The sequence below is a fragment of the Phoca vitulina genome, unplaced genomic scaffold (assembly GCF_004348235.1).
Source record: "Phoca vitulina isolate PV1807 unplaced genomic scaffold, GSC_HSeal_1.0 scaffold26, whole genome shotgun sequence".
Taxonomy (NCBI): Eukaryota; Metazoa; Chordata; class Mammalia; order Carnivora; family Phocidae; genus Phoca; species Phoca vitulina.
In genome coordinates this window covers 5705308-5730569 of record NW_022589729.1, presented here as the reverse complement: position 1 = coordinate 5730569, position 25262 = coordinate 5705308, and the positions used below count along the sequence as shown (strand labels likewise).

The 25262-nt window shown below is 47.0% G+C and overlaps 1 protein-coding gene across 1 annotated transcript; it reads left to right on the top strand.

Annotated features, from left to right (window-relative positions):
* The first annotated feature begins 14204 nt into the window (after nt 1-14204).
* On the top strand, nt 14205-24259 carry CUNH1orf115 (chromosome unknown C1orf115 homolog). The gene is made up of 3 exons (XM_032422428.1): nt 14205-14266; nt 14468-14776; nt 21871-24259. The coding sequence occupies exons 2-3, from the start codon at nt 14483-14485 to the stop codon at nt 21988-21990; spliced, it is 414 nt and encodes a 137-aa protein (XP_032278319.1). The 5' UTR covers nt 14205-14266; nt 14468-14482; the 3' UTR covers nt 21991-24259.
* Nucleotides 24260-25262: the final 1003 nt, after the last annotated feature.

The following is a 25262-nucleotide window of genomic DNA, read 5'->3' as shown; positions in this document are numbered from 1 at the left end:
GAGCATGGAGCCTGATGTGGGGCTTGATCCCAGGACCCTGAGATCATGACCTGAGCTAAAATCAAGAGTCAGACACTCAACTGACTGAGCCACCCAGGCTCCCCACCACAGTACATTTTTATGAGTATAAAGCAAGAGGTATGTGAAGGAGGAAGATAACATGATTAGGGTGAATTATCTGAGGAAAAAAAGTGAATTAAAAAAAATTACAGCTAGTACATCAACTTTTTCCAAGGCTCTTAGCCATACACACACACACACACACACACACACACACACCGTATAATATGATAATAAGCCCCCAAACGCATTTGTAGATATGGAATCCTATGTAAGGAACATTATCTTGTGTCTTTGTAAGAAAAATTTCTAGCTAGGTAACAAAAGCTCTACCATATGATCACGGCAAATAGACATGTTCTATAAAATTTCCTAAATAATTGCACCTCATTCGGCTTACACTCAGTAGTTGGGTGCTAACATATTTGAAATATAGACCAAATGTGGGCAAATGTCATTTCAATCTTGATATTTTTCTAAGAAAAAGTAATTTTGAAAGAAAGTTTAGCGATATTCACTTTGAAAATTGGAATATGGGGGCACCTGGATAGCTCAGTCAGTTAAGCATCTGCCTTTGGCTCAGGTCACGATGGCAGGGTCCCGGGATCGAGCCCCACCTCGGGCTCCCTGCTCAGCGGAAGCCTGCTTCTCCCTCTCCCTCTGCCCCTCCCCCTGCTTGTGCACTCTCACTCACTCTCTCGCTCTCTCTCTCTCAAATAAATAAAATCTTAAAAAAAAAAAGAAAATTGGAATATGAAGTTGAAAAAAATTGGCTTTTGAGAAACACTAGTTTCAGGTCATTTTTCGTTAAGTCATGTTTTAACTGAGATGGTGCCATGGAAATAGTAAAGCAAGTAAAACCATGGAAAATCCCACCTCTTTAATGTTTGTGAGAAATCAAATTTCCTGAAACATTTTATATAATGTCCAACTCATGGTCTTTTCATATATAAGCAAAGCCAAGTTCATTATAGGTTCTCAATGCTAATATTATTAAAGTGGAACCTGAGTTATGTTGAGTTGATTATTTTTTCTTTATGCCATCGGTAGTTAAATCATTCTTCATGAGGTATTCTGAAGTTTGATATCATTGTACCCACTTGGGACAAATTTTTCAGCTCTAATTGTAATTTGTACAATTATTGTTATCCATGCCTAGAGTAACTGATAATAAACTTAGTCCAAGAATCAAAATAGCATGGATTGAAAGGGCTCTCATGATGCTGGATCTCCTATGGGCTGGCTCCCAAAACTGGTCGTACCGCTGCTGCTTCAACAGCAACAGGGACAAGGCCAGCCCGCCCTAAATACTCACAGGGCCAGACACAAGAGCACAAAGAAGACCATTGTCCCAAAGCACTCTCTTCTCCCACCCTCACCCCCCAGCTCCAGCCTACAGCTGGAGATGCTCGAAGCACAAGTATGTGGACAGTTTATGAATCTGTCTGTATGTCCTTTAACCACTTATGAGTCTGATAAGTCTATTATCATGGAGCTCACTCTGCCATGTTTTGATTTTGCCAAATATTTAGCTTAAATCAAGTATACTTTCCATGATACTCATTAATAATAACATTAAGAAAGGAAGGAGGAGGAGGGAAGGCTTATCCACTATGTTTTTCTTAGTGAACCCATGCTTATTGTTCATAACTATCTTTCATTTTCAAACATTTTTCTAGAAATCAGTGTTTACCTGTTTTGTCTGTCTCTTGGTGCCTCCCCTATTTGGCTCAGTTTTGCAAAGGACACTTGCAGCAATTTAGAAAGTTTATCCTTTAAGCTGTTCCTGTGCCCTTGACTGTTATTTTTCCATCTGGGAGTCCTAAAATAATTCAGAGGGGCAATAAAAATAATCTTATACTTCTCTTGTTTAAAGGAATAATAAAATGTTTTCATCCTTTTCTTATAAAAGTGACCTGTTCAATGAAAATTTAGAAAATAAGGCTGGGTCTGATTCAAGATGGCAAGGTGGGAGGATGCTGAACTCACGCGCTCCCTTTGACACACTGAATCTAGAACTACACATTGAAAGTTGCCTCTGAAAGAAAACCAACAACCAGCTGAGCGACGCCTACACGTTGGGCAAAAAGCCCCGTACACCAAAAGGGATAGGAGACATTGAGACAGTCACCATAAACCCCACTCCCTGCTCTGCGTCCCACAATCAGAAGGAAACTCTACTTGTAGCTTCTCCCTAAGAGGCAAAGAGTTGGAAAACCACATCTGGCACCCCAACTTTTATGACCCGAAATCATAAAACTCATAGAAGAAAACAAGCAGTAAGCTCTTTGACATAGGTCTTGGTGAGGACTTTTTGGATTTGACAACGAAAGCAAAAATAAACAAGTGGGACCACATCAAACTAAAAAGCTTCTACTCAGCAAAGGAAACCATGCAGAGTGGGAGAAAACATTTGCAAATCATATCTAATAAGGGGCTAATATCCAAAATATATAAAGACAACTCAATAGCAAAAAAAAAAAAAAAAATCCAATTAAAAAATGGGCAAAATATCTGAATAGACATTTCTCCAAAGAAGACATACAAATGGGCAACAGGTACATGAAAAGGTGCTTAACATCACTAATCATCAGGGAAATGCAAAACCACAAGGAGATTTCACCTCACATGTGTCTGGAATGGTTATTATCAGGAAGACAACAAACGCTGGCTAGGATGTAGAGGAAAAGGAACTCTTGGGCATTGGTGGTGGGAATGCAAACTGTGCAGCCACTATGGAAAACAGTGGAGCTTCCTCAAAAAATTAAAAATAGAGCTACCATGTGATCCAGCAATTCTACTTCTGGGTATTTATCCAAAGGAAACAAAAACACTAACTCAAAAAGATATCTGCACCCCCATGTTCATTGTAGCTTTATTCACCATAGCCAAGACAAGGTGACAACTCAGTGTCCATCAGTGGATTAATGGATAAAGAAAATGTAGCATATATACTGTGAAGTAAGTCAGAAAGACAAATACCGTATGATTTCACATGTGGAATTGAAAGAAAGAAACGGAAAAAAAAATGAAACTCATAGATACAGAAAACAGATTGGTGGTTACCAGATTTGGGGGGGGGGTGCAAAATGGGTGAACGTAGTCATAGGTACAAAGTCCCAGTTATAAAATACAGAAGTAAAAAAAAATACCTCATGGAGATACAATGTACAGAATGGTGACCGTAGTTATGAATACTGTCTTGTGTATTTGAAAGTTCCTAAGGGAGCTGATCTTAAAGTTCTCATCACATGAAAACAAGTGTAACTCTGTGTGGTAATGCATGTTAACTAGATTTATTGTGGTGATCATTTCACAATATATATAAATATTGAATCATTGGGGCCCTGGGTGGCTCAGTCGGTTAAGCTTCTGCCTTGGGCTCAAGTCGTGACCTCAGGGTCCTGGGATGAAGCCCCACGTCGGGCTCCCTGCTCAGCGGAAAGTCGTCTTCTCCCTCTCCCTCTGCCCCTCCTCCCTGCTCCTTCTCTGCCCCCCCAAATAAAATCTTAAAAATATATATATTGAATCATTACGTTGTATATCTGAAAGTAATACTATGTCTATTATATCTCAATTTTTAAAAAAGAAACTATGGAGAAGCCAAAAGCAGGAAACAAACATCTCACCATCCAGAAACTACTGTTAATATTTTGCTCGATATCCTCCAGTCTCTTGCCGTGGGAACTTCTGTGTATGATTACCTTGAGCCTGACAACTGGGGACTGATCCAGGGAAGGGCATGGTTGCAAGATGGCAGTAGCCCACACCAAGCTTTACTTGGATTGTGCTTGGACCTGCAGCCTCAGAGGGGAAAGTCCAAAGCAGGAGACCTTCCAGAGACCACATCCTGGAGCCTCCACCCAGAAGGAGAAAAGGACAAGAAAACTCCCAGAGGAGAGATGACTCGGGAGGGAGGGTTTCCTGTGTAGGTGCTGTCTCTCGGCAGCATGGGGGGGAGTCTCTGAGTCAGAGAGCTCTGGAGGGTAGTGCAGCTTGGAGTCTTACAGCATGGCATCGCTGCCCTGTGAAACCTAAAAAAAAAAAGTCAAACTCAACAGCGAGTATACATATATCAAATCATCATATTGTACACTTTAAATACATTATAATTGGGGGAGCTTGGGTGGCTCAGTCAGTTAGGCTCTTTGTTTCAGCTCAGGTCATGATCTGGGGGTCCTGGGATCAAGCCCCCCCCTCGAGTCGTTTTGGGCTCCCCACTCAGCGGGGCGTCTCTTGTCCTTCTCCCTCTGCTCCTCCCCACTCTCTCTCTCTCTCTCTCTAATAAATAAAATCTTAAAAAATATATATGTTATAATTAAGTTTGTCAATTATACTTTAATAAAGCTGGTGGGGAAGAAAAAGAAGAAAAATAGAATTCCCATGTGATCCAGCAGTCCCACTCCTAGGTATGTACTTACTCAAAAGAACTGAAAGCAGGGACTAGAACAGATACTGTACACCCACGATCACAGAAGCATCATTCACAATAGCCAACAGGTGGATGTGCCCATTGGCAGGTGAATGGATAAACAAAATTTGGTGTAGACGTACGTTGGAATAGGAGCCTTAAAGAGGAAAACACTTGGATGAAGCTTGAAGGACATTATGCGAACTGAAATAAGCCAGTCACAAAAAGAAAAATACTAGAAGATTCCATTTCAGTGATGTAGCTAGGAGTCAATTTTATAGAGACAGAAAGTAGAACGAGTGGTGGCCAGGGGCTGGGGGAAGGGGAAAGTGAGAGTTGATGTTTAAATCGGTGCAGAGTGTCAGTTTTGTAAAATGAAAAGCATCTGGAGATTGGTTGCACAACAATGTGAATAGACAGATTCTTAAGAATTACTGTTGTTTTCTACAATCAGAATATGTAATTCAACACCTGCAGTTTCATTAGGTGGGCCTCTTCTGATGTTCTTCTTTCAAGATCGGTGACCCCAAATTTGTATACTTTTGGGTAGCATCTTAATGTCTCCTTTTGTCCTCGTTTAAAAGTATGATTTTTAAAAGGGATTTTACTTAACTATGGAAAGAAGTGAATCCATGAAATGAAACCATGTCTGGCACTTTGTAAGACCTTAATAAATGTTAGCTGTCTAACCACAATAGAAGTTTGCTGTTACTGTTTTTCTTATTTGTTGCCAATATTTCTCACTTGCGGGGTACCTGGGTGGCTCAGTCGGTTGGGCGTCTGCCTTCAGCTCAGGTCATGATCCCAGGGTCCTGGGATCGAGCCCAACGATGTTGTTGGGCTTCCTGCTCAGCGGGGAGTCTGCTTCTTCTTCCCCCTATGCCCCCACCCCCTGCTCGTACACACTCTCTCAAATAAATAAATAAAATCTTTAAAAAATATATTTCTCACTTGCTGTTTGTCTTTTATTGCTTTTAATGGTGGCTTCTGACTTACTGGTCTTTCCTTTATAATTTCTTCATCACTCTCAACCATAAAAAGTCTTCTTCAATCTTGAGATTTAATACATATTTTCTTGCAGTTAGAAAAAAAAAAAAGAAATGAATCCAGACTGAAAGACTGGTTCGGATTTTTAAATTCTTGTCCACTTTGTGTTCTTAACATATCAGGGACAGATGTGGCCTGAGAAATCATCTCACTTATACCCTCATTTCTCTGATGAGGGAGTCAGCTTCGAAGATGTTATAAGAGATTTGGTTCAAAGTCTGACCCTGCAAGGTTTCACACTTGGGGTTCTGGAATTCTAGCTTGCCAACATTCTCATCAACAGCAACGCCTCTCACATGTCTCCTTGTGGACACAATTTTAGAAAAGTGTGGTCTATAAAGCTGCATTTAAGTCATAATACATTTATCAATCAAAGACTCTGGTCTGTGTGAGTTAATCCCCGCTGCTGCGCTGAATGGATGTAATCCCAACCAAAAGCACAAAAATGCCATCCCATTTCTCTTAAAATTGTTGACACGTTGAAATTGTTGTTAGTTCCAGTTATTACCAGAGAGAACCACTAGAGGTCAGAGAAAACTCTGTCCAGGATGCAGTGCTCCTGTCCTACCCCCTGCCACAGGGGGGACCTCACGGATCTTTCCCTACAGCAGACATCCCTTTGCCCTGGAAAAGTGCTTTGCCTCATGGCTCACATTATCTAGATTTAACGAAGAGCAAGTCTTATTTCCTCTGCCTACTCACGGATTTGAGGCTAATGTTCGCTGCTTCAGTTGGATTTTGCACTTTTAAAAATTCTTAAGATTATTTAAATCTTTCCATCTGGCTACAAAGACACCTTAATTTCATGCCATTGGATCCTTCGTATCCAAATGCGATGCTTTCATAAATTTTCTGGAACTTTATGGAACTCTGCATCTTTAAAATATTGTCTGAATCTACCAGGGCCAAAAAAACCATAAAGATATTAAAATGACATCCAAAAATAACATAGTCTTTTATAACCAACTTTTTATGCCATATACTTTTTTGGATTAGAATACTGTGATGAACCGATGGCTTTTCACTGACTTCACTTGTTTCAATTATTGGTAGTCATTTTTGAAGTTATTTTTTGGTGATTGAAATGTCATAGGGTAGCCGAAGCAATTCTTAAACTGCCCATGTAGGCTTTGGACAAAACTGTGCGGATTTTTGTAAGTACCTTTGCTTTCTGGTAATAAGACAGGCCCATCTTACACCTGCCCTGTCCCAGAAATGCAATCAGTTAGTTTCCTAAGCCCCAAATGATATTAGAGACCAAACTGTGAAGACTTGGGGGTGTTGATCTGACATTGTGCCACTGGGATGGTGTGACTTGCTGGGTGGTTCAGGGACAGAGATGGAAATACACACACACACAAATAAGTTCATAGTCATTTGCGGGGGCACCTGGCTGGCTCAGTTGGTGGAGCATGCCACTCCTGATCTTGGGGTTGTGAGTTTAAGTCCCACATTGGATGTAGAGATTATTTTAAAAATAAAATCTTTTAAAAAATAAGTTCGGGGGCACCTGGGTGGCTCAGTCTGTTAAGCGTCTGCCTTCAGCTCAGGTCATGATCTCAGGGTCCTCGGATGGATCCCCGCATCTGGCTCCCTGCTCAGTGGGGAGTCGTCTTCTCCCTCTCCCTCTGCCCCTCCTCTCTGCTCATTCTCTCTCTCTTTCTCAAATAAATAAATAAATAAATAAAATCTTTTGAAAAAAATAAGTTCATAGCCATTTTCAATTTAGTTCTAATAGAACTTCCCAACCGTGATATTTAAATTCTGTTTTATACCCCACCTCCAGGCCCAATATTTAAATTCTTAATCCTATAGTCAACCTACAATTTTGCCTCGTTTTCTTTGGTCATAGATGACTCATGTCACCATGTCACATAATTGTCACTCTTAAGCTCTTGATATATAACAAAGCTAACAGAATGACTGATTTATTGACTTGCCAGTAAAAGAAACAGATCCAAAATAGTGATGGCAGTATTAACATTTATGATAAAACTGCTAAATAAAAATCAAATTTGTACCTGCCTTTGTTCTTAGAGTATCCCATGGGATATGGAGTGAAATTACTCTGGTCTAGAGGACTCTGAAATAATTCCTCACTCTGTGGGCTATGGAAGTTCTGTCCAAATGTTTCAGTGCATTTTTAGTTTGAAGGGGTCAGAGTTTGACAGTTCTGAGCTCTTACTATTTTAGCTTCTACTTTCTACTTGGAGCTATATTCAGCCACTGGCAAAAAGGTTCATTTTATTAATTCGCATCATGAAAATAAATAGAAATACGTCAGCAGTTCCATCTCCAATGTACTAAATGAGAATTTCACACTGTCTGGCTCCCCTACAATGACTCATTGCATAGTTAGATGTGCAAGATTTAAATATGCACATTCTGCACAAGGCTGGACAAACCTAGTCAGACTTCTGCTATTCAGTTTCTCTTAATATACGTAGAATCTACAGTTTCATGTCTCCAGTTAGATTCTCATCGTACTAAATTCTCCCCTAATATGAAAACTTTTTGGTTATCTGCCTCCTCCCACCACCCCAGCCAGCTTTTCTTCTCTCAGTCATATATGATAGCTTTCCCTTCTAATCAATATATCATGTGCACGAAGCATTGTCATATCAAGCTACAGGTCTAAATAATGCTTTATTTAGTTTTATAATATATATAAGCCAAGATGGTTTTCCATGTTGCTGTTTTCTAAATACAGTACCAGTTATTTAGATATCTTAATCTACCTCCAGGAAAACTACATACACACACACACACACACACACACACACACACACACAGAGGTATTGGAATATATGTATGTATTAGAATGGCATACTACTGGCAAGGGAGAATATATACTGATGCAGGTTTTTCAGGTTTTGTCAGAAATATTCTTTTGGGGTGCCTGGGTGGCTCAGTTGGTTAAGCATTCAACTCTTGATTTCGGCTTGGGTCAGGATCTCAGGGTGGTGGGATCGAGCCGTGCGTTGGGCTCCGTGCTCAGCATGGAGTCTGCTTGTCTCCCTTCCCCTCTGCTCCTCCCACTGCTCATTCTCTCATAAGTAAATAAATAAAATCCTTTAAAAAAAGAAATATTCTTTTAATTCATAAGGTCTTATTTTTCTACACATATATTTTTCTTTTTTTTAATTTTAATTCCAGCTAACATACAGTACGTATACATTTTTCTATTAATATTATGAAGTGCAAATAGCTCAGTAGTTCTCTAAATCTTCAGTGGCTTTTGGAGAAAAAACAACCAAGTTAGATATGATTCCATTAGTGCATTGAAGAATTATTTCACATGTTATATATGCCACTTTAAAGCTTTATCCACAGGAGACTTCTGACTCTGCTCCTATTGTAGAACGATTCAATAGACTCTCAATCCGGTGATCATACAGATATAAATCTGTGCACACACAAATAAAAATCATATTCTCTGGTGACATCAAGGAGTGGTGGGTGCAGGGCAGCCTTGATGAATGGCATTCCAGAGAGGGACAAGCCTCTTGTAGGTGGGCAGCCACCGAAGCTTCCATTCCTGGACTAGTCACTGAGCTGAGTGTGGGCTCGCCTGGCACAGAATGGTGACTCCCGGGGAGGGGGGGCGCGGAGGAGAGAAGAGCCAAGTTCTCAGTTATAGCATGAGTTGGCAGGCTGGATTGGAATCTGGACATGCCCCAAATAAAAATAAACCAATCACTCAGCCCTGTGATGGCCCCCTCTTCCCCAGAGTCGTGCACTAGACCGCAGAGAGCACTCGGGCTTTCTGGAGCATCCTGCACAGTGGTCCACACCAGAGCCGTGCTGGAGTTGAAGCCAAAGATGCACCCACGTGCTGATGCTGGGCTCCCAGCCCCTCCCAGTCCAGGTACTGACAAGATCAAAGCCTTCGGCCCCTTGACAGTTGTGACCCAGAAGTTGGAGTCTGGGACTAACCAAAGGCAAACTCACTGGAGCTGTGGTCCAGCCCAGCCCAGCCCAGCCGGGCTAACTCCTGGTGGGCTCCTGATGGTCAGCCTGGACAGGAAAAACTTGCTCTCTCTGGGAAAGAGAAAACAAAATTTTGGAAAAGACTTCAGAATTCAAGAGAAACAATTTTTGGGAGACCCTTGTTTTATGATTGTACCAAGTTTTAGCTGTAACATCCTCCAAGTGCAATCTCGTTGTTTACACTGTATTTGCCTGAAGTCTTTGCTCTTTATCATTGGTGCAGAAACCCAGCCCCTTAAGGGAAATAAAAGTGTCATATGCCTTAAAATTCCCAATTTAGCATTCAGTGGGATCTGCACAATAACCATGATATATATTTTAAAGAAAATATTTTAAAACATGAATGTAGGTGTTAAATTTCTCCTTTCTATGATGCCATCCATTTTATCACCTTTTGAACTACAAGATATTTAATATAGAAGACTTCAAATTAAAAAATAATCTTTAAAACATATTTTTTTAACCTGAGAAGAGGTGGGGGTTGAGCACCCTCCCTTTTTGGGCTGCACAAAAACTGAGACTTCGCTGAAATTCAGCACCACTCCCCTCTAACTTCAAGTTCAGTCCTTGGAAAGTTAAACTGGTTACATTTGTCCTATGGTTTCTAACTGGTTCTTATCAGCTCCAGAGATATATTTCTTTTCGAGCCTAAGCTTCTCCTGTAAAGATAAACCAAGAGTTTTCAACAACTCAAATTCGTAAAATTTCAGGTCTATACAGATCCCCCCCCTTCTTTTTTTCTATCTTTCTAAATTCACACATTTATTACAAAACAAAAGATTAAAACAAAGTTTTTATATGTTGACAAATGGAAACCTTGTTTTCAATTAAGTATCTGTAACTGTTTCTATGTAATTTATTCTATTCCAAATACGCAAGTATTTTTAAGACTGTAAGGTCTCGAAGCATTTTTTTCAACTCAAGAACTGATGATATATTTTCATGAACCTTCAATTCCAGTGTTTTTGCTTCTCCGGAGGTCAGTTTCCTAATTTTATCAGTAAGGAAAGATTCCCATGGATTGGCACTCAGCATCCATTCACCCCCTTTCCTGTGCAGAGGCTGGGAGCTGAGAACATGTTCCAGAGAGCTTTGAGTGTGAGAGGGAATTTGGCAAGTTATAATCAGGTGCATGCCGGGAAGCTTTGGAAGGTAGGGGGTGGTGAAAGCTGTTTCTGCTATTTTTGCTGTTCTGATAGTAAGCACAGTTCTGCAGGTGTCAGATTTTTCTGTGCCAGATACAGGTGTCTGGTCAAGAGGGGGCTGAGGGGCTGGGGGGCGGGGGGCGGTGTCCATGTTCTGTCGGCATAGACCCGGCAGGCGTGGTTGGAGCTGGGGCTAACCGCGAGGGTTGGGGTGTCTTTGCAGCCAACAGCTCTCAGGTGTCTTTCTGGTGCCGCAGCTTCTTGACTGCACAAGCGACAGCTCTTTCGTTCTAGTAACGCTGGAGGTGGCCTTCGGTCATTTGGAAGCTCTGAATTCCCTATACTAAATCCTGTCCCATGTGGCCATCCAGAAGGGCACACAGGCACAGAATAGGAAAGGCAGAGATGAACCACAGGACCTCTGGGGTCCTGAGGAGGGAGTAGGCAGTGGGGGATGAAAGGGCATTTGCTGGGCCACAACAAGTAGAAGAGAATGTTCCCAGCGGGGGCTCCTGAAGAACCAGAGGAAGAGCTTCAAACACCTGCCAGGTCCAGAGGGCAGAGACAACTGCTTGGGCAGGTACCAGTGAAGGACTGTTTCTGCTCTCTTCTATTTTGGCCTAGGAAGGGTCAGGAACTAGTCTGCAAGCCTGGGGAGCTCAGAAACATCAGGTGGGGGAAACAGAAGAGAAACTTATTGCTTCCTCACACCCTTTTATGTGCACGCAAACACACAAACACACTCACACAGAGCCTCTCTATCAGGTGCTGTCTGGGGGAGGAGAGAAGATTAACTTTAAATCAAGTTCAAGGTGGGGCGCCTGGTGGCTCAGTTGGTTAAGCATCTCACTCTTGATTTTGGTTCAGGTTCTGATCTCAGGGTGGGGGGGCTCCTAAGATCGAGCTCTGTGCTCAGCGGGGAGCCTGCTTGAGGTTCTCTCTCTTCCTCTGCCCCTCCCTCTCTCTCTCTAAATAAATGGATAAAATCTTAAAAAAAAAAAAAATCAAGTTCAAGGCTCTGAGTATTACATGGAGTTGAGCATTGTAAGATTTAAAATTATTTTAAATCAAGGGGCACCTGGCTGACTCAGTCTGTGAAGCATGCAATTCTTGATCTCAGGGTCATGAGTTCAAGCCCCATGCAGGGCATGAACCCTACTTAATAAATAAATAAAATTATATAAATCAAGACCATGTTTGCAACTTTGGAACTTTTTATTACCACTGTGTGATTAAAAAAATTATAAGGCTGCCTAAGTTTTCACCCAGCAGCAAGGGAAGCACTTTCCACACTGAATAACTTCTTTTTTCTTTTTTTTAAAGATTTTATTTATTTGAGAGAGAGAGAAAGAGCATGAGCAGGGGATAGGCAGAGGGAGAGGGAGAAGGAGACTCCCCACTGAGCAGGGAGGCCAACATGGGGCTCGATCTCAGGACCCCGAGACCGTGACCTGAGCCAAAATCAAGAGTCGGCTGTTTAACTGACTGAGCCACCCAGGAGCCCCCAAACCGTAAGAGACTCTTAAGGATAGAGAACAAACTGAGGGTTGATGGAGGGAGGTGGGTGGGGGATGGGCTAGATGAGTGATGACGATTAAGGAGGGCACTTGATGTGAGGAGCACTGGGTGTTGTATATAAGTGATGAACCACTGAATTCTCCTCCTGAAACGAATATTGCGCTGTATGTTAACTAACTAGAATTTATTTATTTTTTTTAAGATTTTATTTATTTATTTGACAGAGAGAGACACAGCGAGAGAGGGAACACAGCAGGGGAGTGGGAGAGGGAGAAGCAGGCTTCCGGCTGAGCAGAATCCTGGGATCATGACCTGAGCCGAAGGCAGATGCTTAACGACTGAGCCACCCAGGCACCCCTAACTAGAATTTAAATAAAAATTTGAAGAAAAAAAATGTGGTGATATTTGAATAGTATTTTATATGGACAAAAACCACATTTTTGGTCCCTTTGCACATTGTTTCTATTTGATATGCAGTCTGTGGGGGGAGGGGACTTTCTGAAGTTAGGTTTTTTTTTTTTTTAAGTAATCTCTAAACACCCGATGTGGGGCTAGAACTCACCACCCCAAGATCAAGAGCTGTGTGCTTCACCGACTGAGCCAGCCAGGCACCTCTGAAGCCAGTTTTATACACAGAAAAAGGACCGTTAAGACCTCTTTCATATATATATATAAATTAATACTTACTTTAGTTACAAATCCACAAATCTAGCTTCCCTTAACCTTTGTTTTATTTTATTTACAAACCTAATTACTTTTATTTACAAATCTAATAAAATTTAACTATTACTGTAAGGGGGAATTTCACCATTCACTTAATTTCATTATCTTAAACATTTTAGATGACTTTTACAAACTTAATATATTTAATTTTCTTTTCAGGTATTTCAACTATGTACAAGGCTATGTAATTCTTAATGTAGTAAATTAAGTTTATTTTTATATTCCTTTCAATCTAAACTTATAATTCTAAATCAGTTACTTGATCATACATTTTAAGTTGGAATCCTAAAACTAATATTTGTATATTCAAATAAGCTAAATTGTAAATATTTTATGTACTCATAGCAACATAGCCAAAGCATCTTAAATGTATCATGCACTTTAATAGTATTAAAATATTAATGAAATTAATAACCCATATTATTTTATACCTAACTCTTAGTTTCCAAGAATTAAAAGATATTTACTGGCATAGAGAGAGCCTCGGTGGCTTAGTCGGTTAAGCCTGGGATTCATGATCTCAGCTCAGGTCTTGATCTCAGGGTGGAGAGTTCAAGGCCCCTCTTGGGCTCCACGCTGTGCGTAGAACCTACCTAAAAAAAGAGAGAGATTTACCCGCATAAGACAATAAGGCATTCCCTAGAAGGTTAAGATTCACCATGAACCAAGAGATGCATGTCTACCAGTGATATTGCTGAAAACCTGACTGTAATGATCACATCACATGCGCTACGCTTGGGCCAGAACTTAGCTTGCCCAGCCCCGTTGGTTTGCTCCACTTTCTCACTGTGAGTCAGACTGAGATTAGCACCGCGGACTCAGTAAGCTTTGTGTTTTTCTTTAAGATTTTATTTACTTATTTTCTAGAGAAGGAGAGCACGCGCAAGCAGGGGGAGGAGCAGAGGCAGAGGGACAAGCCAACTCCGGGCTGAGCGCTGACTTGGGGCCGGATCTCAAGACCCTGAGATAGTGACCTCAGCCAAAACCAGGAGTCCTTCCCTCAACCGACTGAGCCACCCAAGCGCCCCAGAGCTTTGTGTCTCTGACTATATCCTTAGGATAGCTGTCTAGAAACGTATGGCCCTTTTTCAGGACTCTTGATGACTATTTTCTGACTGCCTTCCCAAAAGTGTGTCACTGGCGTGCATCCCATGAAGGTTGCATTATCACCACCGTCCCACCACATCCTCCGCGGCACCGAGTATAATCTTTACTGTTATTATCATCATCATCATCGCCTCTGCCAATTTGAGCGTGGCAAATGACGCCTCGTTATTTGGGGTTCATTTATTCCGTTGCAAGTGCGGTTGAACGCGTTTCGTACGTTCACTGGGCACCCAGCTTTCGGGGTGTCCCCCGCTTTGGCCGCCAGGTAGGATGCGGGCAGGTGGGGCTGAGCGCGCAATTCCGGGCCCCGCGGCCAGGGGGCGCTGCCACCCAAGTTCCCCACCCCCACCCCTCTACCCACGCCCCGTCCGGGCTGGGGCGGGCAGGGGGGCGGGCAGGCGGGGGCGCAGGCGCAGGCGCGGGCGGGGCGCTAAGGTTGGCGTCTTCTCGCCCCGACCTTCGCTAGCGGGGCCGTAGCATCATGACGGTGGGAGCCAGGCTCCGAAGCAAGGCGGCGAGTGGTTTCCTGCGCCGCGGGCCCCGGGCGCGAGCGCGAGCGCGGGCGGAGGGGGACGAGGAGGCGGCCGCCCTCCTGGAGCAGCCGGAGCGCGGGGACGAGGCGGCGAGCGGGGCGAGCGCGGGGCGCCCGGGGGCCCGCAGCGCGCGCAAGGTGCACCTGGCCGTCCTCCCCGAGCGCTACGAGCCGCTGGACGAGCCGGCCGCCGGCGAGAAGCCCAAGAGGAGGTACCGGCAGAAGCTGAAGAAGTACGGCAAGGTAGGGCCCCACGCCTGCCACCGCCCGCGGGCTCGGGGTGCGGGCGGCCCGACCCCCCGCTTCCTGCCCGATCGCCCGGAGGGTGGCGGTCGGGTCCCCACCGGCCGGCTGCGCGCGGCTTCTCTGGGCTGCCCCTGCGTCCCCTGGACAGCAGTCGTTAACAGACACGGAAGAGGGTTCCGTCTGTCGACTGGGAGGTGAAGGAAAACTAAATCGCAAGTAATGAGAGGAGCCAAACCGGAGCTTTGCGGGAGGGCGGGGGGGGGGGCACCAATCCACCCGCTCCTCCGGGGCTGGCCGCTTGGTCACATTCCCAGCAAGTCCCAACGTTCCCCGTGGTTCTCATCCTGGTGTGTCTTACACTCCCTTGCACAGTTGGTAGGACAGAAATCCGTGTCCCTGTTTTACAGATGGGAATACTGAGGCATTTGAGTGGTTAGGTGACTTACAGAAGGTGACCCAGTTGGAAAGTAGGGAGTTGCAGGCCAGTTCATCTGTTCTCTGGCAACATCCTCGCCAGGATATCCCACCAGCTGAGAATTGTTTGGGTTATTCTCCTCAAGTATTCCCAAGGTTATTTCCAGGGCCTGGGAGCTCAACAATACATAAATAGGCACTTGTTGAATCTGCTTTTCTCTTCCCCCAGCTGGCTATCCGTGTACTCTGGGACCTGCAGACATACGACTGCCTTTTGCCTTGGGGGCTGGGGGGCAGAGGAAGGAGGGGAGACAGAGAGGAGGAGAGAGAGAGAGAATATGAATATGGGATAAAATGACAGTGTCCTTCTCAGAGATCAAAGCCCAAGGCAGTGCCCACGTGCCTCTGCCTGGAATCACTTGAAGCTACTTCTGCCCCTGCCCCTTGGGGCTGGACAAGGCCACCCAGAAGATCATCGTAAAACTCATTGTGTCCTGGCCAAAGGCCCCATCTGATTCACGGTCTCATTATCTGTGTCCTCCAATGGCCTCTTAGCCTATCTAAAACCATCTGGTCTCTGCTCCTAGAAACTTCGGTGTATCATCCCCTGTAAAAGCCCGTCAGCAGCTTTGGGCCCAGTGTACGGGCAGGCAGTGAGTGGTACAGGATAGTACTAAAAACTCTGAGGTCGGGACTCTCAGGCTCAGAGTCCTGCTAGAACTGATCACCCGCTTCCTGGTCTCAGTTGAGCACGAAGAAACCACCAGTGGTCTTTCAGCAGGCGAACGGATACTGTACCTCTCAGGTCGGGCAGGCACCTGAAGATGGTTTTTGGGTGCTCATTTCGTGCAGGGATTGTGCTAACCACTAGAGATCAGAAACCAGATACAGTGCGGTCCTGCCCTAGTGAAGTCCGTGCCTCCCAGGGAAATCCTGGCAGAGTCGGGGCGCCACCATGGAGCCTCATGGTATGGAGTCCTCAGAGATGAGGCTGGAAAGTCAGGGACAGTTTGAAATCAATGGTGACCTGAGAACTTGGCAGAGAAGATTGAGGTCTCCCAGGTTAACGACGAGTTACTACCTCACACTCACTAGGATGGCTATTATTTAAAAAACAAAGAACCAAGAAAAAAAAAACCAAACAAAAAATAGCAAATGTTGGCAAGGATGTGGAGAAATTGGAATTCTGCAAATTGCTAATGGAAATGTAAAATGCTGCAACTGCTGTGGTACACAGTTTGGAGGTTCTTCCAAAAATTAAGCATAGAACTGCCATATGATTCAGCAATTCAGCTCCTAGGTATATACCCCAAATAATTGAAAATAAGTACTGAAATATACATATATATATATTTGAGCGAGAGAACATATTCACATGTTCGTTGCAGCATTATTCAAAATAGCCAAAAGGTGGAAACAACTGATAAATGATAAACAAAATGTGGTGTATACATATGGTGAAATATTAGTCAGTCATAAAAAGGAATGAAGTACCATTATGGGCCACAACGTGGATATGATGGAGGCTGGCTGGGTCCGAGGAGGGTCCTTGGCTCTGTGCAGGATGGCACTCAAAACTTGAGCCAAGAGGGAGTGAGAGCAGAGTTTATTGAAGACACAGAGAATATAGATACAGAGTGTCTTGGAGACTTGGAAAGAAAAGTGAGTCTCATCTGGGCATGGGGTTTTTACTGAGACTTGGTGTTTTTACTGAGGATAATGGGCTGGTGCAAGTGTCTTCTCGGGCATCTAGGAACAAAGACGAATGTTGAGGTGTCCGTAAGTCATTTAGGCCCAGGAGCCAAGGATCTTGATGAGTCCGTCAGCGGTCTTGGAACCACCCTGCCTGGTCACTCCTTAGATGTTACCTGTTGTGCTGGGAGACTCCAAAGCAATTATTAAATCCTTGACCTTTACATGGAGAACATACATTATCCGTTCTATAGGGTGTGTGAAGGGCGACAGTGTAGGTCCTGGCCAAAATAGAAGCAGGAAAAAGAAGGAAAAAAGCAGTTTTTCGTGAGGTCCCTTTAGTTTCCCTGTCTCAGATGAACCTCGAAAACATTATGCAAAGTGGAAAAAACCAGACACACAGGATCACATACTGTATGCGTGTATGATTCCGTTTCTATAGAATGTCCAAAATAGGTAAATGCAGAGAGAGGGAAGCAGATGGGTGGTTGCCAGGGACTGGGGAGAAGGAAAAATGGGGGGGGGCAAGTGTGTAACAGGTGCAGCTCTTCTTTTGGTGATGGTAAAGATGTTTTGGAAGTAGGTAGACGTGCTGGTCGCACGACACCACCAATGTACTAGATGCTACCAAATTTTTCACTTTAAAATGGTTAATTTTTATGGCAGCAGAAGCTCGGTCATGTCTCACCCTAGTTCAGTAGACACTGGAAGCCATATGAGAGGACACTGTCCAATTAGGGTTGGATGCACCCTCTCTGCCTTCAACTTCCCACCTCCTTGGAGGTGTCTGGGAAGGTAACCAGTTAGGTCCCAAGATGGAGGAAGAGAAGAGCCCACCCCTCTTTGCTGAAAATCCACGGCAACAGCCAAGCCTCCGCCAGAGGTGTGGGGAGGTAAGTCTCCAGGCTTTAGCCACCATGTGAGTCTTTCCCTTTCCCGGGCCCAGTGGAATAAGGAGGGACCTGCGGACACACCACATTGTTGTTGTTGTTGTTGTTTTTTAAAGATTTTAATTTTTTATTTATTTGACAGAGAGAGACACAGCAAGAGAGGGAACACAAGCAGGGGCAGAGGGAGAGGGAGAGGCAGGCCCCCCACCAAGCAGGGAGCCCGATGCGGGGCTCGATCCCAGGACCCTGGGATCATGACCTGAGCTGAAGGCAGACGCTTAATGACTGAGCCACCCGGGCGCCCCCGGACGCGCCACATTGTTAATGGATGGCTTTTCCTTCAAGGAAGGGGGCTTGGCAGTTCCTAATCATCTGTTCACCGCTCCAGCCCTGTGCCCGACTCCCTTCCTGCTTCTGTTTAAAGAGAAGCATTGGGCCTTTGTGACATGCGAAAGGGTTTCTTCTCTCCTGCTGCCCTGGGGTCCCAGCCAGGCGCGGACCCCAGTGTCCAGCTGGTCCAGCCTCTCAAAGGAGGCTCGGGGCTCAGGGGCTGCGTGCCTGGACTCTTGCCCAGCAGCGTTCCCTGGTCATTTGTAAGTAATGATGCTCGTGCTCACGTGGTGCTTTCATTGTTCGGAAAGGGCCATGTTCTGGGTCCAGGGGAGGGGAAGGAACAGACGTTTGTCGTTCTGCTGCAGCATGCCAAGGGCTCTGCTGCGCATTTCACGGGTGAGACCCCTGAGTCACGCCCAGAACCTTGGAAAGTGGGCCCCCCTGCCCCCCAGTTTGCAGCGATGGAAGCTGGAGTTTAAGGAAGGTGCGCTGTTCGAGGCCACACAGCTGGAGGGTAGCCAGGCTGGGAGGCAGGAGTCTCACCTGGCAGTTGGGTTGAGGGGACTAACCCCCAAAACTTAAGATGAGAGGTTGCCTTTCCCAGGCACCCCTGAGAGCCGCAGGAGGGGTGTGGATGAGGAACGTACGTACGTGTTGTCCATCAGGCAGCTGGGAGAGGGTCGGAGGGGGAAATACAATGTGTGGCGGAGCCTTTAGCTCAAGAGGGAGAAAAACTGTCCTCCTGCTGGAAGTGGCAGCAGGTAAGGACACGGGCACTGGAGCCCGGCTGCCAGGCTCAAGCCCCGCCCTGTGCCCTGTTGGTTTGGTGACCTTGGGCTGGGCCCACCGCTCCGCCTCAGTTTCCTTATGAGTGACAAGGGGTAAGTCGAGGGTTATGGGCAAGAGTAAATGCCCTCCCCGCAGAGCTCTCCGAGCTCACCTGGCAGGTGGCAAGGCTTTTGTGACTGTTGGCTGCTGGCTCGGGCTGAAGGAGAGACCCCGTAGGACTGTTGACTGTCTGATTCGTTTTTTTTTTTTTTTTTTAAGATTTTATTTATTTGACAGAGAGAGACACAGCGAGAGAGGGAACACAAGCAGGGGGAGTGGGAGAGGGAGAAGCAGGCCTCCCGCGGAGCAGGGAGCCCGATGCGGGGCTCGATGCGGGGCTCGATCCCAGGACCCTGGGATCACGACCCGAGCCGAAGGCAGACGCTTAACGACTGAGCCACCCAGGCGCCCCTGTCTGATTCGTTTTTAATCAGAACTCAGTAACCTCCTGTAGCTGATCGCCCGGCTCAGCGTTGTGCCTCGGTCCTCACCACATTTCAAAACTGAAGACTTGATCTTCACATTCAGGGGAAAGTGATCTTTGTTGGCAGCTGGGTTTTTGTTTTTGTTTTTGTTTGTTTGGGTTTTTTTTTTTTTTTTTTTTGAAACTGGAGGGGGCAGGGAATCCCTGACTTCCCTGGGGGTTGGTTGAATCCAGAGAACCCCCAGAAAGTGGCATCCTTGGACAGCTGTAATAGATCACCACCAACGTGGTGGTTTAGGACCAACACCAGCTGTACGGGTCTGGAGGCCAGAAATCCGAAATCTGAAATCAGTGTCACTGTGCTAAGGTCCGCAGGCTGGTTCCCCTGGAGGCCCCAGGGAAAAACCAGTTTCGATGCTCTTTTCAGCTTCCAGAGGTCCCCATCCTCCCGCATCCCAGCCAGCAGCACAGGTCCACAGATCTCTCTGTCATGACTTGCCTTCTGTATGACCCCTGTGTCCCTCTTAACAAGGACAGTTGTCCTCTTTTGGGTCCTTATACATAGATAGCGGCCCTTATAGTGATTGGCCCCACCTGGATAATCCAGGACCATCTCCCCCATCTTAAGACCCTTAATTTAAGCACATCTGCAAAATCCCTTTGACCCTATAAAGCCACGTATTTACAGGTTCTTGGGACTGGGGGGCATTCTGCAGCCTACCCGCTCCCCTGGGTCCCCCATGCCTCATTGCTTCTCTGAGAGATTATTTGGGTTGAAAACTTGACCCACATCAAAGAATACAAAACCTCCCTCAAATGACACCGAAATGGTCATCGATAGATATTTTACATTTCTTTGTATCGCTTCTCTCGAACCTGTGTTTTGACAGTATTCCAGCTAATGAGCTATTTTAGTAGCTTTCTTCTAAATGGCAAAGATGAAGCGACGAGCAGTTTTTGCAAATAGCACGCTGAGCAAAGTGGATGTCCAAGGGCCAGAAATGTCAAGTTTAATGCAGGCATCCGTGATTCTGGTTGGCATTACTTATAAAGGACCGTAAAGGACTGTTACACTTGCTCCCAGAGAACAGTCTTTTGTTACTGTTATTTCAGGGAGGGAAGTAAAATTCTCCCACTGAATCTTATTATACATTTAAGGAGATGTCTCTCTTAGCAACCTCATGCCACCCTCCACCCCACGCATGTACCCTAATGTCTCACGGAGAAGTCAATGGGCGCAATGCCAGGAGTCTGTGTCTAGGGAAGCCATAGATGTTACCTGGCTCTTTCCCGGGGCTCCTTATGGAGCTTTCGAGGTTCCAAAGGAAAGATCCGGGCCCTTTCTGGGTGCTGGGGGTACAGCAAGGAGCTCAAGAAAGCCCCTTCATCTGGGAGAGAGATATCCCAAGAACCTGTAAATATGTGGCTTTATAGGGTCAAAGGGATTTTGCAGATGTGATTAAATTCAGGGTCTTAAGTGGGGGAGATGGTCCTGGATTATCTGTCTGCTAGACAGACAGACCAGGTTTGCCAGGCAGCGCTGGCCCTGAGCTTTGTGATTGTGATCAGGGGTTTTGAGCGAAACCAGGAATTTTAGGTGCTTATTGGAGTTGGGAAGGTCAGGGGGCTGGGAGACAAGGTGGGTGGTAGGGTCCAAGTCACCCACATGGATGTTGACATCATTGAGAGTGATGACGAAAGTTGGGGGTGGGAAGCAGAAGGAGGGGTGGGGTGGGCAGCAGCACCATCGATATGAGTGGGGAGGGGGTCTCTCTGCTTCCTGTTGCCATTCCATTTGAATCCCTGGGATGTCCCCTGTCCAGCACCAGGCCCTGCGGAAAAGGAGTGGATAGCGAGAAAGCAGGGCGTAGTCGTTACCCTCAAGGAGTTAATCATTGTACTGGAGGATGCAGCAGTCTGAGAATAGCGGGAGACTCTGGAGACGGATGTGCGGGTTGGACAGGAATCTGCCCTGGAGATAAAGGGACGGCAGGGTGGGCTTTCAGATAAAGGTGAAGGAAGGAACCCTTGGCCCAGCTTCCAGATGATGCTGTGACTGGGCTGGAACAGAGAAGAGTAGGCTTTGGCTTAACAGTAAAACCAGGGGCGCCTGGCTGGTTCAGTCAGTAGAGCATGTACGGGACTCTTGATCTCAGGGCCGTGAGTTCAAGCCCCTGGTGGGCATGGAGCCTACTTTGACAACAAAACCAGTTTGGTTTCAGAGCTAGCAGCCTCACTACTGTTGGCTTTCACCTCCCTGGCCAGTGGCCCAGTGGCGGCCCCTGGGTCATGCTGGGGGAGCATCCAGCACGGGACCCATGGGGCGCTGAGCTCTGAATCAGGATGTCCGAGTTATCTGGAAATGTGCAGCGCTTGAAAGTACTTTGCAAGATGATTTGCCCTGAGAGAAGGCGGCAGAATGGTCCTTTACGTAGGTCACCGTGGCGTGTGAGGGACTACGGAGTTGCCTAACCCGCCCCTTTGCTTTTCTCTTCTCTCCTGAAAAACAGAATGTTGGGAAGGTGGTCACCAAGGGATGCCGCTACGTGGTCATTGGCCTGCAGGGCTTCGCTGCGGCCTACTCGGCCCCGTTCGGAGTAGCCACCAGCGTGGTCTCGTTCGTCCGCTAGCGGGAGCTGCGGGGCAGACGCACCAGCACGGATGGAAGCTCCGCTCTGGGACCATCTCAGACCTGAACCCACAGAATCCTTGGAGGAAGTCAATGTCTTTCCTTGTTGCATTGGATGAATGTTATGAATGGAACGTGCCTGCCCATCCGCTGAGCTTTTCAGGACTCTAGGACACCCGTGGCTCCGATGGACAATCCCGCAGGGAATCCGGGCCGTGTTAGGTTTGGGGTTTCAGTGTGCGAACGCCGAAGGCTTCCCGCGCAGGTGGCGGGGGGCTGGCCCGGAGGCAGACACCTGGCAGACGCTCTGGGTGGGTAGCGGAGGGGTGATTACGAGGCGGGACAGGGGTTTTGACGATTTGTTACATTCTGGAAGGGTCGCAGGCTGACACGGGGCTCGCAGCCCTTGGCTGCCTCGGTTCTGGGGCCAGCAGACGAGCTGTTTGTCATGCGCCCCAGCTCCTTCCTCCACCCATTAGTCACCATGGGTGGAATTACGGGCTTGAGAAGAAGGAAGGAAGGAAAATCTCTTTGAAGGTGGGATGCTTTGAAAACTGTTGATGACGTGTGTGACTGTTGAAAGCAGAAAAAGCTGGGGACCCCCCCCCCCGCCCCCCGCCCAGGGACAGGAATGTGTTGCTGGCCTGGTGGGAGGGAGGGGTGCAGAGGCAGGCCGGTGGGCTGGAGAGGTGCCGGAGGGAGCCGTGCCGTGGGGCCCGGGCCGGGCCTCCTGACTCAGCTGCCAGGCACCATCGCCCGACTGCGCCAGGCCACCCAGAGGCACTTTGTCTTGGGAGAGAGGGAAACACGGCGCCTGGCAAGGAAAGTGTGTGATTTAGAGAAGGAACCAGTAAGTAGGAGACAGGTGTGCTGGAAGTAGAACGATGGTGGACAGGAGGAGCGGAAGCTGGGGAGCCAGGGCTGGTTTATCAGCCCTGGGAAACCTTAGGTGGGCTGGGCTTGCAGCTCCGGGTAGGGACGAGGGATGCTGGGGGCTAGGGGTGCCATGGCTGGTGCTGAAAATCCCCCTGGGGCCCATGAGCTCTCACTGGCTGCCTTTGTAGCATGCTTTCCTCTTCAGGGCTGCCAAGCTGGTCCGCATCTCACCTGGATTCAGAGCTCAGCGCCGCATGGGTCCTGGGCTGGACACTCCGCCCAGGATGACCCAGGGACTGCCATTGGATCATTGGCCAGGGAGGTGAAAGAAAGAGGAGGCTCCTCTTAGCGTACCCCTCCGCCAGCCCCCAGATAGGCCACCGTTCCGACTGTTGCCAGAATATCCAGAAGCCCAAGTAGTTATTGCTGATCGGTCTGTAGGGTGGGTGGCAGCACCGGCGTGTGCCCTGAGCGGTTCCCCAGGCCCAGCACAGGAGGCCTCCGTGCTCGGGCCTCACCATCAAGCCAACCAGGTGGCACCAGAACGTGGAGAAGGTGGCTGGGGAAGACAGGGACAGACAGATGGACAGAAAAAGGAACCGGTGTAGGAGAAAGTTGTAGCTAGACATTCTGGAGGCTCATGTTGAAGATGAACTTAGATCCAGTTCTGCATCATTAATATTTGTGAGGAAAAGAGAAAACAAACGGTCTTGTTTTCACTCAAATGATGAAAGAGGTTGACAGCTTGCCTGGGCACACTGGGACTCCGGGAAAAGAGACCGAAGTGGAAGAAAAAGCCAAGCAGAGTTTAGTGGGAGAGCCAGGCCTCCGCGGCCCACAGGTGACGGGAGGAGGCAGCCTGTGATGGGCTTGGAGGATGCCGCTCCCCGGCGGGCCCAGGGATGCTGACCCGCCCCGGAGAAGTCGCTTGAGTCCCCTCGGAGGAATGGAAGCGTGACCCTGGAAGGGACCAGAGCTGCCCAGGCCTGTCCGATGAAGACCTTCCCCATCCCATCCCCAGATTGGAGATACTATCAGGCCAAGTATATTTGGCCCTGAAATTCGAATCGTCTGATTAAGAATCAGCCTAGAAATGTCATCAGTCAGAACCTCGCAGGGATTGTCCCGGGAGCCAGATTCCTGTGTACAGAAGATGACCTTGTCCAAACTGCCTGAGGGCACATTTTCCCCGGGGACAGGGCATCCGTGTTGCAGATTACCTTTTTGCCTGTTTCTCTGTCTTCAGGTTTTTTTTTTTTTTTTTTTTAAATATCCGGGTCCACACCCTACTGAGAATTGAGTTTTAGAGCTTTGGCTTTACACGCTTGACCAAGAGGCTTCTTTTGTATCCTTTTCCTGCCCTATAATGTAAATAAAACCCTCAATTTGTGTAAGGTGTCTGCGTGTGAAGTTTTTCTCCCCCTAACTTTCCAGCCTTGCTTCAGGTTCCTGCAGCGTCCAGCCAAGGCTGACTTCACATGGGGACCTCCCTGGGGCACCCAAGCCACTACGAGGAGCCCAGTGCCGCCCCAAGGCCCAAGGGGAGGGAAGGGTCCCCGATTCATCTGGAACTCTGCTTAGGTCTTAAGGAGGGGAAGGGGGGGCTGGTTCTCAGGAAACCCAGCAGAATAGGGTTCAGCTGAGACTCCTGTCTCAGCTCATGCATTTGTTGGAAGTGAACATTTCCAGAACCTCCAATAGTTGAAAACTGACCGCTGTGCCCCGTGCCGAAATAGGTAGCTTGAAGACAGAGTCTGGGTATAAGAAGGAAGATAGTTTATTACTTTGCCAGGCAAAGGAGATTGCAGCCGGCTAGTGCTTCGAAGACTGCAAGCCCACCCAGGGTAAAAAGGCTGAGGAGTCTTAGAGAAAAACGCAGGATCGGGGCAGATTTGATAGGAATCTGGTCCAAGCTGTGTTCACCCTGTCTTCAAGCTGGCTCTGGCCATCGGAGTGTTGTTACTACGTATCAGCTTCGATACCGAGCTCCTGGAATGAAGGATTTTACAGAAAAACAAGCGAAGGGGGGAGAGGGAGAGGCTTGTTTTAAAGTCACGCCTTGCTGAAGCATGAGTGTGTCCATCTTAATTTCCGTCCATCTTTACGTTTCTATAGGGGTTTCACGATTTTGATTGAGAGGCTCGGGTGGGACCAGGAAGCTGCGTTTTTCACTAGTGGCTTAGAAGATGGGGAAATGCTGGCCCCCGGGGGCTGCTGCAGGTTGCAACTGCCAGTGGACTCCCCAGGTGGGAGCCTGGGGTCTGACCTGAGCTGAGGTGGGGGGACCTGGCAGGTGCCAGCCCCAGGCAAGGCATATGTAACATGCCCTTTGACTGAGTCTCCACAGAAGCGGTGGAAAGGGCTTGGTGGGAGGGAAGTGTACCCAGTGCACCCAGT

What these genes read in the sequence shown, in the direction of transcription:
- CUNH1orf115 (XM_032422428.1), top strand. Translation starts at nt 14,483, where the DNA reads ATGACGGTGGGAGCCAGGCTCCGAAGCAAGGCGGCGAGTGGTTTCCTG. An exon ending in AGCTGAAGAAGTACGGCAAG is followed by an intron (nt 14,777 to 21,870) that starts GTAGGGCCCCAC and finishes CCTGAAAAACAG; the next exon opens with AATGTTGGGAAGGTGGTCAC.